The sequence below is a fragment of the Dermochelys coriacea genome, chromosome 1 (genome assembly GCF_009764565.3).
Source record: "Dermochelys coriacea isolate rDerCor1 chromosome 1, rDerCor1.pri.v4, whole genome shotgun sequence".
NCBI classification, from domain to species: domain Eukaryota; kingdom Metazoa; phylum Chordata; order Testudines; family Dermochelyidae; genus Dermochelys; species Dermochelys coriacea.
In genome coordinates, this window is record NC_050068.2 from 108,415,872 (window position 1) to 108,435,115 (window position 19,244).

At 39.4% G+C, this 19,244-nt stretch overlaps 1 protein-coding gene across 2 annotated transcripts in view; it reads left to right on the forward strand.

Annotated features, from left to right (window-relative positions):
- The window catches only part of COL4A2 (collagen type IV alpha 2 chain), a 226,292-nt gene that overhangs the window by 170,046 nt on the left and 37,002 nt on the right, over positions 1-19,244 (forward strand). For both annotated transcript variants that reach the window (XM_038392087.2, XM_038392098.2), the window contains exons 23-29: positions 2,152-2,224; positions 2,321-2,427; positions 4,940-5,141; positions 5,975-6,034; positions 6,865-6,927; positions 10,146-10,253; positions 13,555-13,776. In XM_038392087.2, coding sequence (XP_038248015.1) covers positions 2,152-2,224; positions 2,321-2,427; positions 4,940-5,141; positions 5,975-6,034; positions 6,865-6,927; positions 10,146-10,253; positions 13,555-13,776 — 835 coding nt within the window. The remainder of the gene's footprint in view (positions 1-2,151; positions 2,225-2,320; positions 2,428-4,939; positions 5,142-5,974; positions 6,035-6,864; positions 6,928-10,145; positions 10,254-13,554; positions 13,777-19,244) is intronic.

Below are 19,244 nucleotides of genomic sequence, written 5' to 3' on the forward strand. Positions count from 1 at the left end.
ATTTTGGAGCATGAGTCTTCTAAGAAAATTAAAATGGAACTGGGCAATTTACTTCATATTCTGTATACCCTGGCACAAAGTAAAAGGAAGGTAGGGAAATCCATCATACATGGCTCATGGACTATTCAGCAATAATATGTTTGCTCACAACAAAAAACAGTGATATGAACATCTACTGGTGCAGAAAATGTTTGAATCTATAGCCTTCAGGCCCCAACACCTGCCTTATTTTTGGCCTTTAAACTAAGTCCCCATGGCTGAAATCACCATAGTCACCATGCTGGCCGAACTTCCTTGGGATGGGCTTTGGTTCCCAGACCATTGAATTGCAGCTTCAGGTGGATATCAGGGTGGTATTGACTCCTGACCTGTTCTTCGAAGGCCTATAGTTTAGGGTAAAATAGATTCTATCTGCTAAGCCTGCTTATAGAAATAAGAATGGAAGTTGTTGAAGCTGTAACAGCAAGTATTTAATAATATATTTATTAAAAATAGACTTGGTACAGGACTTAAAGAATTTAAGTTTTAAGGGCTTAGAGTGAGGCCTAGTAGAAGTTGGCAGTGGGTATAAGATAGCACAAGTATCATGTGCTTGGCTGAAAGCTATGGAATGATACAAGCTTGACCTAAGGTTATATAATTTAGCAGTACATATCTTGTGATAGTTTACCAATGCATTTGTTGATAAACAGGTAAACCACAAACGAACAAATGGTAGCATCTTAGGGACTTTTTGTAATAACAGCTAACCACATTGATGTATCAAAACTATTGGGAAAGGGACTGATGCAAATGGTTAGGTTAACTGTCGGAAATGTAATTATAGTCAGCCGGAACACTGCATATGAACATTCAGAACTCTAAAATTGATCTGCCAGAATACTAAATATGAATAGGGGGCTGAGAGCTGACTTGATCAGGTATGGTCCTGGATGTATATGGGTGGAATGGGAAAAGATGCATAACAGGTTGTCAGATAAACCCTAACTGGGATACCAGGATGATGACATGGGGCAAATGAGTAGGAAGCCTGGCCCAAATCCTTCCTCTTGGGGTGATCTTCACTTTACTTTTACTTTTATCTTTGTTTCTAATGGTTTACATAAGGTAGTAAGTATGAACAATGAAGAAAACCACTTTCTTGTACTTATCTCATTCTTATACTTATGTATAATGATTTTTCCTATTATTTCAATTATATTTGTCTGTATTAATGAAAGCTGATAAAGTTTCTCGGTGTGCTTCACCAGTTTCATCATCTTAATTAACTCAAAGAACCTGTTTGTGACAGATGCACTTTGAATGCTAGATTAATCCTAGGCTACAATGGTTTTGTAATCAGGACAAAGGACCAGAAATCAGGAGATCTGTGTTTTATTTTTAGTTCTGACACAGATTTTCTGTGTGATCTAAGGCAAGTCATTTAACGTCCCGATGCTTCAATCGCCTCACCTATTAAATGTGTAAGATAATACTTCTCTACATCACACAGGTGTTGTGAGGCCCCCACATAGTACGATGCTGAGCAGAAGAAAAATGCCCACAAATAAATAAAAATAAATTCTGAGTTTTGTTTCCCTACTCTGGGAATTGGTTGCAGAATTTACCTTACTTCCCACTATAACTATAAGTAATTTGGCATATTCCCTCAGTAGACTTTGCCCTTCCAAAGGAGTCCCTGGCAATTGTAAATCTGCTGTTACCCCTCAGAATCCTGCCTACAGTGTAGATAGTGGTATTTCTACCTATCCTCCTTCTTGATCAAGCCTCCCTGGGGTTATGGGGCCAGTCACATGTACATTGCACCTCCCTGCATCAGCAGGAACAAATCTGGACCACTGTTATTTTATATACTCCCATAGGAGTCCATGGCATCTTAAAGATGTGTAAGAGGATAAGTTCCTTGTTCCAAGGAGTCTACTATCTAAAGTAGAGAGACAACACACTGATTAAAGATCAGGCACAAGAATGGAAACACCAGAGAGAAAATGATTAATAGAAAGAGATGTGAAATAAGTGAGTTTTGAGGAGCTTTTTGAAGAACAGAGGGTCACTTGGTGCACAGGTTTACTATTGCTTTTTAACTATTGCTTTTCCATTTGTTTCCTAAATAAAGTTCTGATTAACTTTATTTAAAATGGATATCAACAGGGATTTCCCGGTGCAGTTGGATTTCCTGGGCCAAAAGGGGAGAAAGGAAATTCTAGATATATTACAACAAAAGGTAAAGCAAGCGATCTATTTCCCTTGCAATTTGCAAATTATATATAAGCCTTTTGTCCAATGCAGGAGTAATTTCACATTGAGAGCACTTCTTTAGGTACCAAAGGAGACCCAGGAGGTCCTGGACTATCTGGCATTAAAGGTGAAGATGGGTTTCCAGGAAAAGATGGTATAGATGGCTTACCAGGTCTTCCTGGCCTTCCAGTAAGTAACAACTATATCCAATATTTGCTTGCCATATTTAATTACAGACTTCTTTAGCTCAGCATCTCATAACCGAGCTGTCCTTCATGCCTCCATCATAAATTATTATCCTATCTTCACTGGTTGGTGATGCATTCACGTATCAGATTTACATGTTTTTATTAATTATTTTCCATTCTTTTTCCATTTTATTTAAGCAAATTAATACCAGTTTATATCCCAGATGGGTCAGTTTGCTCCATCAATGATTTATTATTGGTTTTCCCTCCTTTTAAACTTACTTAAAGTTATTTCACACTGAATATCTCTTGAGAGCTACATGGTCATCAAATGAAGTTATGGAGAGACAAAAATTAATCGCAGATCAGCTGACTGACCGTGCATATTATGCTTGAACTGGAGTGATGCATCCTGAATACATAAAGCCATCTCACATTGACACAGCACTGGGCTCAGACATCATAACTAGAAATGGCCCAGAACATCAAATCTGAATGCCTATGATTGTTGTCATCAGTCAAATCTAAATCTGAAAAGGACCTATTTTCTGGTTCATTGTGACACCAGTCTTGAAAGAATTCATGATATTTTGGCTCAAGATGGCAGAAATGTTATTAGAACAGCAGATTAAGAAATATTTGTCATTTTGTAACAAAATCATATGAAAACTCCCAAGATTTCAGAACTGTTGTACCATGAACCCCAGCCTAAATCTAATTTGGGTTCAAACTCCAGGCCTGACCCATTTCTAATTATAATGATTTCACTCCACAGTTAATTATTCTTTCTCTACAACTCCATTTGACACTTTCTACACTCTCCTTCGTTTTCTGCTCTAGTTGTTCTGTCTTCTTTAAGCAAGGTGTCATGCTGTTTCTCCTCTGTCCTATATCTCCTTACTTGATTGCTTGGGGAGATGTGAAACGATGTTGGTCACACTCTGATCAACTTACACAATGCTACCTGGCCTGCCACGCATTTCTCAGCAGAGTAAGCAGCTCTCAGATCGAACCTACAGACTCCCAAAAGTCACATTCAGCTTTACAGCCACAGGTGGTGTATGATTGGTTCAGATAGCCCAAACGATGTGCATTCACCAGCCTTAGCCCTCTCTAGTGGAATGTTCTGTCAATGGATGTTTGTTTCGTTGGTACCATCCCTGGTTATACATCTTGGGACAGGTTCGGTCACAGAGACCTCCTTGGGACTGTCACCTGATGTGTTGGAATTACCTCTGAGCCCATTTTCCCTGCCAGCTTGGGACTTCCAGACCCTGTCTTGTTGAGCCAGACATGCTAGCCTGCTGCAACACAGACCCAGGGTCTGGGCCATGCCCCCAAAGCTGCAAACTTAACTGAAAACAGCTCAGCAGGTTACCTGTCTCCCACACCCAGCTCCCAATAGGATCCAAACCCCAAATAAATCCATTTTACTATGTATAAAGCTTATACAGGGTAAATTCATAAATTGTTCACCTTCTATATCATTGATAGAGAGATATGCACAGCTATTTGCTCCCCCAGGTATTAATCACTTACTCTGGGTTCGTTAATAAACAAAAGTGATTTTATTAAGTATATAAAATAGGATTTAAGTGGTTTCAAGTAATAACAGAGAGAACAAAATAAGTCACTAAGCAAAATAAAGCAAAAACACACAAGTCAAAGCATAATACATTAAGAAACTGAATACAGGTAATATCTCACCCTCAGAGATGTTCCAATAAGCTTATTTCACAGACTAGACTCTTTCCTAATCTGGGCCAGTCCTTTCCCCTGGTACAGTCCTTCTTAGATCCAGAAGACATTTCAGGTGGTAAGCCGGGGTTTTCTCATGACTGACCTCCTCCTTTGTCCTGCTCCACCCCCTTTTATAGCTTAGGCTCAAGACAGGAATCTTTTGTCTCTCTCGGTCCCCACCCCCCTTCTGAATGGAAAAGTACCAGATTTAAGATGGATTTCATTATCAGGTGACATGATCACATGTCACTGTAAAACCCCTAGTCTCCATTCCCCATGGGCTGGCCCACACATACACAGGAAGGCTTTCAAGTAACTAAGGCCATTTACAACTGATTATTTCTGGAGCACCCTTAATGGCCTCCACTTAATATGTTTACATCAGTGATACAAGTTTGTATCGTATTCTCCTAACTCCCGATATAGAAATAATACATGCAAATAAATAGGATGAACACATATAATAGATTACAGGCTTTTAATGACACCATACAAGGGGTATTTAGTGTGAAGCATATTCCAGTTATGTCATATTCATAAGAATACTTCCATAAAGTATATGAAGTGCAATGTCACACAGCTAAGTTAACATGTTACCTTATTACGTTAAAGATTTTTTGCTGATGTCACCCTTGTAAATGGCCATGATACATGGAAACTGACCATCTACCAATTACTAATAATAAAAAAAATTGTTTAATAGTTTGGGTGAGGTTTATTCTTATGCAAAGTCAAAGCGTCCATCTCTGTATATTTAATCTGTTTTCCCATAGGGTGATGGTGTAAGAGGTTCACCAGGTGATCCTGGTTATCCAGGAACACAAGGTGAAAACGGCTTTCCGGGAGAGATTGGTCTGCCAGGTGCAGGCTTACCTGGCCCGAAAGGATACCGTGGACCTTCAGGTGACTCTGGAACATATGGAAATCCAGGGCTTCAAGGTCCCCCAGGTCCTCGAGGTGCTCCTGCCCAATTAGGTATGTGTGATCGCATGTCTCTTATGTTAAAGTCATTAGGGATCAGTACTGAGTCATATGCAAAACATCATGTAAATCTACTCACTGACAAGGCAGTATAGTGAGTCTGTATGAATAAGAAGGAGTTTGTTATATTATCTGGTCAGAAATCTAACAGAAATACTTCTATAGTTTCCTTTCAGATATTTAAATAAAGTTTGCAAATTTGGCACTATTAGCTAGTAAAATCTTAACTTTTTTGAATGAGTTAAAGAACATATTACTTATACATACTTTGCGTTGTGGCTGTCTTTCCTTGGGTCGGTCCCAATCAAACCTACTCCATTAATTGACCAGAGATAAGATAGAAGCGTGAACCCCAATTCTGCTCCTCATCAGGGCATAAATATTGATCCTTTAAAGCTCTCTGACTGGGATCTTGGTACCCAACCAGAGGTCCCTCAATTATGTGGTGCCATTGCTAGACTGCAAGGCTGGTCTCAGTATACTAGCCTTTTTGTGTGTAAGGGGAAGGGAAAGGAAGATCTGTGATTCCTTATTTCTCACTGTATATCAAAAACAAATATGTACTTCATTGCATGAACTCTTCTTTGTTAAAATTAGATGCGGTTCATCATGTTTCCAAGTATTTTAAAACTAGTGGCTGTCTTTTCATTCTTTAATTTATGAGAATTATCCAGTTCACAATAATTTAGACACAGTGCATCAGCTGATGCTGTAATAGACATCTGCAGTTAGAACTGAGAAGTTTGGGTTTTGTAATTTTTCACATTTTGTTTAAAATGCTAAGAGTCTATCTTGTTTGTTTCTCTTTTCTCATACTTCCTGGGTAGATTGTAACCAAGTTACTGAAGATCTTTCTAGGGGAGATGGCACCAAGACAGTTTGGTCAGGTACAGTACAGAAATAAGATGGCTTGGAAACATTTTAATCTTTCGATCTCTGGGGCACATACAGCATGACAGTGTGCTTACTGATTCCTGGTGACTAATTTTGATGTTGCCATTTCTTGGAGATAACTCCATTTGTAAACTGCTTAAAATTCAGGTCACAAATAATGACATTTGTGCTATACAACTAACCAGTAACTTGATTGTAGCATGTGTTTTTAAATTAATGGTGTTCATCCCTGCAGACCAAAAATTACTTGGTTCATTACTCCCTTGAGTTTATTGTGATTAAAAAAAACAATTATCATGTGGTTTGTAATAACTATCTGAAATTACAAAAAACAACTGAATCTTCCAAAGAGATTTTAAGCAAACTTTCACAAGTACAATGTAGCAAACCATTTGTGAGAAATACTCTATGTTTAGGTAAAAAGTATCAGTGCAATTTGGTATTTAAAGGAAAAAGTACTCTAGTTTTCACCTGCAACTGAATTCATTTGTTTGATTTTTAAATTGCTTCCAGAAAAAGTGAGTTGCCTTTTTGAAAATTTGGCCATACAAGTGTTTATAATAACATCTGATCTCTTCACTGCTATTAGCACAGCAAAGGTTCCAGTGAAATAAAATGAACAACTTTTCTTAATTCATTGTCAACATGAGCTATGCTGCATATTGCTATATAAAATGATTAAATAAAACTTTTGATTTTTATCGTTTTACTAAGGGAAATAATTGCTAGATTTAATCACAGTAAGTTTATTGTAAGTCACAAGAACAATGAGATACAGAGCAGATGAGTAAATGGAACTCCCACTGATCATGTTTATTTGTAGGGGCAGAATGCATGAGAGCACCAAAAGGAGCCCCAGGAAAGCCAGGATTGCCAGGAGCTATTGGTAATGTTGTGCCTTTACTTTTGAAACATTTATTTACCTTTTACACTACATTTGGAATTAGCTTTTGCTAAACCTGACTGTAGTTGTGCCCTTAGACTAAATATATTTTAGAAATGAGAATAAAGGAGACTTTAAAGTTAAAATTTAGGGGGGAGGGTGAGACAAAGGAAAATAGATACAAAGTGTATGATACATAATGGCTGCACCACACGCGTTAATCCTCTTCTCACTCATGAATTTCAATTCCGTAACAAAATCACCAGCCTACAATGGTTTTCTCTATGAACAGTCATTACATTTAGTCACAAATCCACACTGTTTGTGACTATCGTTTGGCACCCAGGTATAAGGAGTCATTGGGGCTTTAAGCAGTTGTCTTTTAAGAAAGTGGCAAAAATCAAAATAAACACGCCAGATGAGATATGCCTTCTATAGTAAAATAGATATTGGAGATAGAACAGTCCTCTGTTAGATCACCCAGTTCATCCTTCTCTCCATGCAGCCTCCTCATCAGTGCCATGTTTTTTTCAACTGTATCATATGCCTTTAAAAAATCAGTGGAGTTTCACAGTTTAATAAAACCACTAAAGGCTGGATTTTGCCCTGGTTCTATGCGGTGCATAGGAGATTACTGAGGTGCTATCATCCCCATCCCTCTCCTACACCCTCACTCCCTGAGGAGCTGTGCAGGAACCTCATGGATTGAAGCTTCTGTGGCAGTGGGGAGAGCAGTGGCTGCTCCCCACTTGATACTCTCCACACCAGGAGCCAGTGGGCAAACAGAGGTGGGGTGAGGTTAAAGCCTGGCTGGGCACATTACAGGGAATATGCTAATCCCTAGAAGGGTGTAATAAATTACTAGCCCTTGAAGCAAGTGGATGTAGTGGAGGAATTGTCACAATGCCTTCTGAGTGCTCCTCCTGGGGTTCTATAATTATACACAGCCTCTTAAACAGGGCTGGGCCTAAAGTCGCAATGTAACTCTAAATAAGTAGGCCCAGATCATCCGATGCAGTGGGTTTGCATTACTCAGTGCTCCAGCAATGTTTGTTTCCAAGATTGATCTATCCAATCGCCTCAGTGCTTTTTGGCGGGGGCAGCAGAAGGCGTGATCTGGGGCTTTCCAAACCCTGCTGATCCACAGCTGCTGTATTTAACCCCCTGGAACACTGGTAACTGACATAACTTAAAACAGCCTTTAGTATTAGGGGTGCTTGAAGTCCATCTTTGCAGCCTTCCCTAACTGTGCCTTACATTTTTTGGCCACAGCTCTGGCCAAAGATCTGGGCTACAGTGTTTAAGGTCAAATTTTCCTCTTAAACTAAATATGAAGTGTGGTGGTGGTGTTGTCGTTATGGTTTAAGTAATGACTCATTCATATTTCTTAATGGGATTTGCTATTTTTTATCTCTTGTTACTGCAGCATGTTGAATAATTCAGATTTACATTTCTTTATTTGACTATGGTACTTTGGCACTCTAATCAGTGCTTCTGAAGGTGGTTTTCTCTGAAAGTCTTGGTATATCTGTTACTCATTAGGATGGTTCAGTTCCTATGTAATTTTATATGAACTTTTCATTCTTCTTTCCAATGATTTTGAATGAAATCAAATTTACTTCTTAATCACAATCCTTCTAAATACGGATGCTTCCATGCCATCAGATTCATGTGTGTATTATTTTAGGCATTGGTCTGTTGTTGTTGTAAACAAAGCTCCTCATCTGTGTGTCCATCTCTTGGATAAACATCTTCGTCAGTTCAGTAACTCATCTCAATAACTATAAGACCTTGCTACCATCCCCTGAATATGCATCTTGGCATCTTTCAATAACTATAAGACCTTGCTACCATCCCCTCAGGCTCTAGAGGCAGGGGGAAAGAGAACCCTGCTGATCTGTGGCAATGAATGCTGTCTCCATGGCATTGTTTCCCTCAATCCCAAGGAATTTGAATATTGAACACTAGGAGGAGTAAATGTCCTGCTTTATTTTATACTTTTCCACAACCCATTGTTGCTATAACTCTGTCCTTGTACCCCCTTAGTATTATACAAAGTCACATTCATTTATGTTCTCACCAAATTATCTTGTCTAGTTTATGCTATGTCACCTTTCATTATTGTCTTTTGGTTATAAGGTTTTCTGCCTTTTTTCCAGGTAGGCTGTAACTGTGCCATGTACAATTAATGAACAGGTTCAGTGATCTATGCACCAATGACACAGTATAGCCAGAAAAGAGGCATCTTTGTAGTCTCACATTCTAAAGTCCTCTATTCCTGTGAAATTCCTAACACTGTATTAAACAGCCTGTCGTAAGTTCTGTCCTGAGGGCCCATGTAACTGTTCCTTAAAAAGGATACTCAAACTGCCTTCCCTGCTTTCGCTTGCAACCATACATTGAAATAGATTTGGCAGAGCTTGGATTAAACTAAACTGGGTTGTGAAATGAAACATATTCTCCTTACTACTGTTTGGTACTAATGTTAAAATAGTTACCCTAATATAATCAGTTATTGAAACATAAAATGGGTTGCCCTCTGTACCTGCTGCCTACTTTATATAGAGAGAGGCTTTTTATCTAGCACAACAATTAATGGAAGGAAAACAAAACTAAATGTTAACAATGCTATTTGGCACATTTAAATTTTGCAGTTCTACCTGCAATTCTAGTATTTTTCTTTAAATTAAGTTAATTTTCTGCTCTTAACAGTGAGAGCCTGATGGCACAGTGCTGGCACTAGGAAGATCATACTCAGGCTGCACAGTTCTGACAGTACTCCTTAATCCTGGCCTTTTTTTAATGGAACTTTCCACAAAACAAACAGCAATAATAAAACAATCTTGAATTTTAAAGTCAACAACTCTAGAAATAAAAAACCTTTAGCTATCGATAATAATCTCATATCAATAAATAAGGTAAAGTGGTTCTTCATCTAAGAAACATCATCCTATTTTGTCAGAGCTAGCAAATTAATGCAGAAAAACTACTGTGCAATATAAAAGACAACAGAGTAAATTGCAATTCATAATGATAAATTTAAGGTGTAAAATATTTCAAAGATTGTGCATAAATGCCACTGAAAACAAAATGTGATAAGTCGATCCATAAATCTTAAGATACATAATTATGATATTTATTAGCATATTTGTTTGCATTTATGCATATATTTACTTTGTGTTTGGATCTGATTTGTTGTTACTTTTTTATGCATAATTTAGGTGCAAAAGGTACTAAAGGGATTCCAGGTGACCCAGGTCTGGATGGATTCCAAGGGCTAAAAGGTTCACAAGGTGATCCAGGTCGTGAAGGATTGCCAGGTCCTCGAGGTATCTTGAAGTCACTAGCTATTCTTTGAGTACTTCTGTTCTGTTCGCAGTAGTCATGGGAACCTCAATACGCCATTGCAGATGTAAATATTAATTTGTCTTCCCTTCAGCATTCAGACAATAATATAACCTCAACCTAAGATATCTTGTGAAGCTAAAAGTTTCTCTCATTAGAAAATGTTGTTTGGACATAATTATGAAAGAATATCCATTTTCCTCTTTTCCAAGTCTCTCCTAGTGCAGAGGTACAAAGGTAATACCATGACACTGATTTTAAACAATGATACTTCAATAATGAGATTTTCACACTCCAGCTGGAGCATATTCATACTTACACTTCTGAAACAAAATGCATAAGTGAGGAAAAGGCATTTATGAATGCATCCAGTTAACTCTTAGTAGCAGAAACCCGAATTACATTATACACACCAAGACAAGAATATATATATATATCTTAGGTTCACAATCCAGTAGCTGAATATGCACCCCCACCCACAGGTCGCTGAATATATCCCAATTTGGAAGTACAGTGTTTAAAAGTATATAGTACTTACAACACCTTTTACGTGTATTGTATTAAGTATGCATCAAACACCTGTTTTTATATTTATTAAATATAGTTTTATTTAATTATTTTGGTTTCCTTGGGAATGTTGGTATGAGGGGCTTGTCGTAAGTGAGAGTGGTTGACAGTTAATATAGTTTTAAAACAAAACTACTGCATAATGCATCCTTTGGTGAGGGATACCTAAATGCAGCTCAGAACAAATCATGCCCCTACCTCTGAAGGTGAGAAGGGGCTCTGGCAGTGAAAACAACTCAGTTCCGTTGCCCGAGGAACACGATTTGTGGGAGTGGCAGCCCTGGCGGTGCACTCCTCCTGTGTTGCTAGGAATCCAGTTCTGCAGGGCTTTCCTACATGGCGCACACAGGGTGAAAGGGCAAGACAGGAGGGTCATGTGGGGTGATGTGGATCCTGTTGTCCTCCTCACTAAGGTCCATGAAACCTGCCTGGAATTTCCTCAGTGAAGATCTTCTTTTGGCCTGTACCCTAGAGGGGAGTATTCTTGCCCTGCTGCTGAGACAGACTGTCCTCAGCCAAGATAATCAGGCAGGAGAAAGTGGGGACTGGAGTTTCCCCATAATACTCTGCAAAAGTCATTTGCACCATTTTAGTCAAGCATTCACTGGAAAAAAAGACATAATGTGAGATTTTCAAGTCTGTGGTTTTAGAAATTTAAATCCTAATGTCATTCTTACTTATGCTCCTAAATCATGTATGTGCAGTTGAAAATCCCACCCATATTGCTTAGCAAACCAGCCTTTTTGTTTACAATAGCTGTTTTTTTGCCCCATGGTATTAAGATGATGCGGGGTAAAATTTTCAGAAGTGCCCAAGTGACATAGCTTTCGGTGGAACTTAGGCTCCTAAGGGCTAGCTAGATTCACAAAGGGGACTTAAGCACTGTAATGCCAAACTCCTAAGTGCTCTGCCACCCAGTGGAATTCACAGCCCTGAGTTAGTCACTCAGGCTCCCCATGAATTGTATAGGGAGAGTTAGGTGCCTAAGAAAGGGATTCACAGAAGCCCCAAACAGAGCTGGGAGTTGCCTAAGCTAGCCAGTGCAGAGAAAAGGGGTGCGACTTAGGTCCACATCCACAAAAGTACTGATCAGACTTTTCTCAGGAAAAGAACAGAGGGAAATGTCCCCTCACCCTCTTATAGTCAATGGCCCAGTGATCAGAGCACTCAGCTGGGATCAGTTTTCAAACCCCCATTGTGCCTGATTTAGAGCAGGGACTTGAACCTCACAAACATTAGTGGGTATTTTGGTTAGCTCTTTCTCAGTCTCTCCTGTTGGAACTGCTCCACTTTGTACAGATAATTAAATATTAATTGGGCCAGAGCAAGAACATAAGAATGGCCATACTGGGTCAGACCAAAGGTCCATCCAGCCCAGTATCCTGTCTAGCAACAGTGGCCAACCCCAGGTGCCCCAGAGGAAGTGAACATAACAGGTAATAATCAAGTGATCTCTCTCCTGCCATCCATCTCCACCCTCTGACAAACAGAGGATAGGGACACCATTCCTTACCCATCCTGGCTAATAGCCATTAATGGACTTAACTTCCATGAATTTATTCAGTTCTCCTTCAAACCCTGTTATAGTCCTAGCCTTCACAACTTCCTCAGGCAAGGAGTTCCACAGGTTGACTGTGCACTGAGTGAAGAAGAACTTCCTTTTGTTTGTTTTAAATCTGTTGCCCATTAATTTCATTTGGTGGCCCCTAGTTCTTATATTATGGGAACAAGTAAATAACTTTTCCTTATTCACTTTCTCCACACCACTCATGATTTTCTATATCTCTATCATATTCCCCCTTTGTCTCCTCTTTTCCAACATGAAAAGTCCTAGCCTCTTTAATCTCTCCTCATATGGGACCCATTCCAAGCCCCTAATCATTTTAGTTGCCCTTTTCTGAACCTTTTCCAAGAAAGAAATACTAAAAAAATTAACTCTATAGCCCATTGGTCACGGCACTCCACGGGGATGCGTGAGACCCAGGCTCAAGTCCGTGCTCCAATCAGGCAGAATAGGGATCAAATGTGGGTCCTTTCACCTCCCAGATAAGGCCCTAACTACTGGGCTATTGGACATTCTGGGTGATGAGTTTGTAAGCCAGTCCAAAAATTTCACACCTGATCACCCTAGCTCTAGTTTGGGTGGGCTTAGGCATGCTCTAAGCATGCATCCTGGATCAGGCTCTGCAGGCAAGCTAAACAGGGAATGCCTCACTTGAGAATCTGGCTAGGACTTAGGCATGAGCAAAGCTGTAAGAAGTCCGTTTAGATGTGGGGCAGCATCAGGGTACAGGTGACTTTTTGCTTGCCCAGGAGTGGAAACTTAAGCATCTGTGGGGATTTAGGCACATACATTGTTAGGCAGCAGCTGAGCAGTGGTTTTGTGAATGTCAGTAATGCCTAAATGCTGGATTTAGTTACCTAAAGAGGCAGATCGGTGCCTAAGTTCTTTTGTGAATCTAGCCCCTAGGTCAATGAGGTGCTTTATAAAACGTATCCACTGTTCATATTTGACAGTTTATATGCCCTACAACTGCTTTATATTTCAATAATACAGACTTTCCTGCATTAGCATTCAGCAAAAAGTCTGTGGGATTAAACAAATTAAAATTATTTGATACAATATTTGACATTATTATGGTGCATCTGACACTTTTAATATCTAATACAATGTTTTGGTCATGGTTAGCCACATGATGCTCATCATTTTCCCTTTAGGTTTTACTGGACCCCGGGGAGATGGAGGCCCACCAGGTCTACCAGGGCTACAGGGAAATCCAGGCAGTGCAGGAAAACCAGGTGCCCCAGGGCCTGCAGGTCCAAAAGGAATTGCAGGTGAAGTTTTAGGAGCAGCACCGGGCACCCCAGGAGATTTTGGACCATCTGGATTCCCAGGATTGAAAGGCCTACAAGGAGATCACGGAGTACCAGGAATTAGAGGTAAATGTTATTTTAAATAAAGTAATGTTTCAGCAAAAGGAAAGGTATGAATGCAGCCAGATATCAGCAAAGCTTTAATTGGAATGGCTCTGTTTGTATGCAGAAGAGCTGCTGATTAGGTTAGCAGTACATCCAACTAATTTGTTTATCCCACAATCCTAAACTAGCTCCCTGACCCTCCCTAGGTACCAAAAGACACAAGTGTCCCCTACCTAGCTGCCAAAACCTCTAGCTTCCCCCCAGCAGCTTCTACAATGCAGCACACTGAAAACTCAGGACACAGTAAAATCAACTAAAATGTGATATCAAAAGGCCAGATTCTGCCAGTCTTAATGAAGTAGAGAGGGTACAATATTTGACAAGTTGTCCCACTGATGTTAATGGGCTGACTTGCAAAGTATGGTACCACTCAATAGGCGTAAGGGTGATAAAGTCTGGTCCATAATAAATAACAGAAGGGATACAGCACTGATTCCATCATTCACTTTTCCTGTTTAATTCAATAAAAACTTCTGTGTGGCATTCCCCAGGGTACAATCTGGACTGTTGTGTTCCCTCAATTCTCCAGTCTGGGGTGCCTTTTACACTGCTTTGCTGTGAGAACAGCCACTCCTAACCATGCTCACACACAGCCCTCTAGCATGCAAAATCACTCCCAGCTGAATCACATGAATGCTCTTGCCAGTCACTCATGAATTACATACAGGGTGACACCAGCAAATTCCCAGTCCCAGGCTTTTCCCCAGAAATGTGCATCTTGTACTGTCCTTCTGGACAACAGAAGCTAATAGAAAGTCCATCATTTTATCAATGGAAAATGACAGACCCTGTCATTTCAAGTGGAGATGACACTTCAGTATAAACACACTGGTCTAGATAAAACAAGTTCATTAACTACAGAAAAGTAGACTTTAAGTGATTGCAAGTAATGAGGCATAAAAGTCAGAATTGGGTTATAAAGATAATAAAAATAAAAAAGATAATATGCAATAAAAGAAAAGAAAAGAAAAAGATAATATGCAAACTAATAGCTAACTTTACAAGCTAAGTGAACTTAAAAGCAAAAAAGGGTTTTCCCACCATAAGCTTACAGCAGTCAGGCTGTATCTTTCAGCCAGGACTGGACCTTCCCCAAGTTCATTGACATTTCCTTTGTCTTTCAAACCAAATGTTGCTGCTGTGAGTGGAGATGAGGGGAGAGAGAGGTGATCTGGTGACCTCTGTTTCTCATTCTTATACCCTCCTCCCCTCTTGGAGGATTATCTCAGCTGGGTTTCAGGCAACAGCCAGTCTGTTTACATGGAAACCCGCAGCTCCGTCTTTGACAATATATAAAGTTCTCACTCCCACCTTTTTCCTGCCAAAGAATGACTGTTTAGGCAGTTGATAGTTCATGATGGTCCATTTGATTATGCTGATACCTGGCCTGGGCATCAATGTGTCTTTTGTCTCTGAAGAACTTGGAGCATGTTACAGGAAAGTTATACAACAGAATCTTAACTTTACATACTATGTTGATACACATATTTTACCAGAACAATAATGTTCAGCCAATTATGAGTTTTCAAATGATACCTTAAAAGTCATTGTTTGTACAAAATGTATCATGGTCTTGTAAAAGTGGTGAACACGGGGTACAGTTTGTCACACTCTGGGGTTTGAATTTACCTGAAGCTCTGACAGAATTTCCCGTCTGCGGCCCCCAGAGTGCCACATAATTAGGGGTTGCTGATGCCAAACTTGAGTTAATTTTAACCCACAGTACATAAGCCTTGATAATGAGATATTGAGCCTTTCACTTCTATGTCAGCAGTTCAAATGTCTTAGTTTAGTAGTGAACACAAGTCCCTACTCTTTCATGGCTTTTCAGAGTCCTATGTGGGGAAAGAGTTGACAGTCTCAGCTCCCAGGTCTCCACATCACATCGGAAACCCTTGCTGGTAAACTCGGCAGAAAGCACAGAACAGAATATGGAATTAGTGCTGCCCACTCATCCCTCGGTGTGTGGCCACTTCCGATCAAGTTTAAGGCATGCTAGTTTGGCAGTTAGATGTGTATTGCTGCAACTCACTCAGTAGATAAATACTTTATTTATTAATTTTATTTGTTTATGAATCCAGCTTTCACTGCTGTCAATTTTTTGTGTGTTGTTTTTTATTTTATAGAGATCAAAAATTATGCTGAGCTTTTTACTGAAAACAAAAACAAGACATGGGCCCTGCTCCTCAGAGGCAGTTAGCGTCTTAGCTTCTATTGATTTCATTGGAAGTTAGGATATTAAATATCTTTAAGGATATTTAAAGAGCTAACACCTTAAATTTTGTCATGCATTTTTCAAAGGCACAAATGGGAGTTAGGCACTCAACTCCCAGTGACTTTCAATAGCAGTTGAGCACTTAGCTACCCTTTGTTTGTTTGAAAGCCCCCCCTTTTAGATGTGAAGTGAATGAGGGGTGATTGTAGGGAAGGAGGACAAGGGCAACATAATTCTCTGATCACTCTATTTAGGTAGGTAGACAGCACAGTGGTTCAGTGAAGGCGTTTTTGTTTTGATGATCGGAGAAATGGAAAGTCTATTTTATGAGAGGAGACTAAAGGAGCCTGGCTTGTTTAGCCTAGCAAAATGAAGGCTGTGTGTGGATATGATTGCTATCTATACTTGCCTCAGCAGGGTAAACACCAGGGAGGATGAAGAGCTATTTAAACTACATGTTTAATGTTGGCACAAGAACAAAAGGGTATAAACCGGTCATGAATAAATTTAGACTGGAAATAAGATGGTTTCTAATCAACAGAGGAGTATGGTTCTGGTACAGTGCCCAATAGGAGTAATGCATTAGTTTTAAGAAGCACCTTCTTAATGTTATGTATAGTATTGTATAAGGGGGTTGCCTGCAATAGCAAACTGGACTCCATGATTCAGGAGGTCCTATGTTTTGCTTTTTAAATATGTATGAAAAATAAGGCAGATAAGATACAAAATCAAACACTCTTGCCTGGCATTGTGGAAGGGGTCCATTTTCAGGAGGGATTTAAATGAGGAGAGATGAGTTGGCAGATTAGTATTGGAGAGGGTATTCCATTTGCGGGAAAGTCTCCAGTCAAGGCAAAAATGTGCTTGTAGGAGAAATGGATGAAGAGAGTAATCTGGCACCTTTCATAAGCACTAGACTCATTTGAGAAAAAGAAAATAGTCAACAAAACTAATAAGTAGGTTTCCTGTAAAGAAGGCCAAAATTCAAGTTAAAGAAGGGATGGAAAAGAGAAAAGTTCAGTGATTTTAGACTTTGTGTATAATTATTTATATAAAAATGACATTTTCAATATTAACAGAAAGTAATTACAGTAAAGGACATACAGTGTCAGCCTTTCTATTCTCCATCCATTTTGCAATACTGACATAATTGTTTCAAGCATAAAATGTAACATAGAAACATTCGTGTCTAAGTGATTTCCTTTTTTACTCTTCTGTATGAAGTTTTAAAATATTTAACCATTTTTAAGGTATGGAGTTAAATTCTACTCTGTTACAAAAGTATAAATTAGGAATAATTCCACTGAAGTTTTCAAATACCTTCGCATAAGACCAAATGGAATCACTTACATGAGTAAATGTTACTTAGCATGCATAAGGATTGCCCAGAATAAAGAGAAAACTAATTAAATGTGTATTACCAGTGTATTTCATTACTTTTCACTGCTACAAACCCTCATTCTTCCCAGAGTCCCTTTCCCTCACCCCTTGTTTGTGATTGTGATATCCTGTACCCCATATGACATGGGGTACCCCATATGACATCCAGTACCCATATTCACCACTTTTATATGGTTATGATATATTTTGTACAAAGTGTGCCTTGTTAAGTATCATTTGGAAACTCATAATCTACTGAACATTATTATCCCGGTAAAACATGTGTGGCAACTTTGTATGTAAAGTTATGAGTCTCCACTGTATAGAAATGATGTTACTGTAACATGTTAAAGTTAGAAAAGCAGGCTCAAACTAGTTTTTCAGAGTCAAAGATGCACTGGGGTATCAGCATAATCAAATGAACATCAGGGACTATCACCTCTATCACCTAGATAAGCAGCCATCCTTTGGCAGGAAGGAGGTTGTGATCAAGAACTTTACATATTAGCAATGGAAAACAACTGGAGGTCCAGTGCAAACAGACTGACTGTCTCCTGAATCCCAGCTGGGGGTAATCTTCAAAGAGTGGGGAAAGGCATAAGAAAAGAGAACTCACAACACGCAAATTACCTCTCCTCTTCACCTTCCATCTCTCTGCTCATAACATCAGTGAATACCTGAAGGACTCTGAACTAAGAGTAGTGGTCCCAGTCTGAAAGGAACTGTGAACTAAGAACCTTGAATTGCCCACAGCATCTGGTGGGGTGAGAAAGCTGTTTGCTTCAAATCTTACTTTGCTTGATAAAGTTTAGGCATTAGATTGTGTGTTTATCTTTTATTTCCTTTGTAACTAATTCTCAGCTTATGCTATATCACTTATAATCACTTAAAATCTTTCTTTCTCTAGTTGATAAACGTGTTTTATCGTTTTATCTAAACTAGTGCGTTTTGGTTGAAGTGTTTGGAGAATCTCTACTCAGATTAACCGAGGCTGGTGCATAATTGTTTCCTTTGATGAAATTATGGACTATTAATGAGTTTGCATTGTTCAGTAGTGTGCTGGACAGTATCAGATGCATATTGCTCAGGGTGCAAGGCTGGGACTAAGAATTTGCAGGTTTCACCCTGTATGTAGTGCATTAGTGACTGGGAGAGCACTCATGTAACTTTGCTAGGAATGACTTTCCATGCTAATTGCTGTGTGTGAGCCAAGCCTGGAGAGGCTGCTTTTCACAAGCAAAGCCATAGTAAAAGGCACCCTGGGCTAGAGAGTTAAAGGGACACAGCGGTGGATGTCAGTGGTCCCCTGATGGCTTTTAACTATTTAAATCAGTGGTGATTTAAATTGTTAATGCTTCAGAGAAGAAATCTCCCTTATTTATCTCACAAATAAAACTCTCACTTTGAGGCCTGAATTTCCTCTCAGTAATACCAATGTAAAGCAAGAATAACTCCATTTAAGTCTATTGAGTTACATGGATAGGTCACCAGAAGTAAGAGAAAAGCAGACCCACTGGGACTGATTCACTATTGCCTTGTAATCTGCAGTCTTTTATTCTGCTGCCGAGTGGGTGTAAAATGCTACCTTTCTGTCCTGGTGGGGGTTTTACACCCACTTTGCTCTCATCTTGCAGAGGTGTAAATGGCCACACAATGCATCAGGCACTGGAAACAGGCCCATTGTGTCTAAGTATGGTACAAATCTCGTAACAATGACCATGACCTTCCCAGATGGCTGCAGTATCCTTGAACAACAGCATGAACCAAGGAGCCATTGTCAGACTGACTTTGTCCACTTCTGAAAATACATAAATGTTACTTTAGAAATTATACT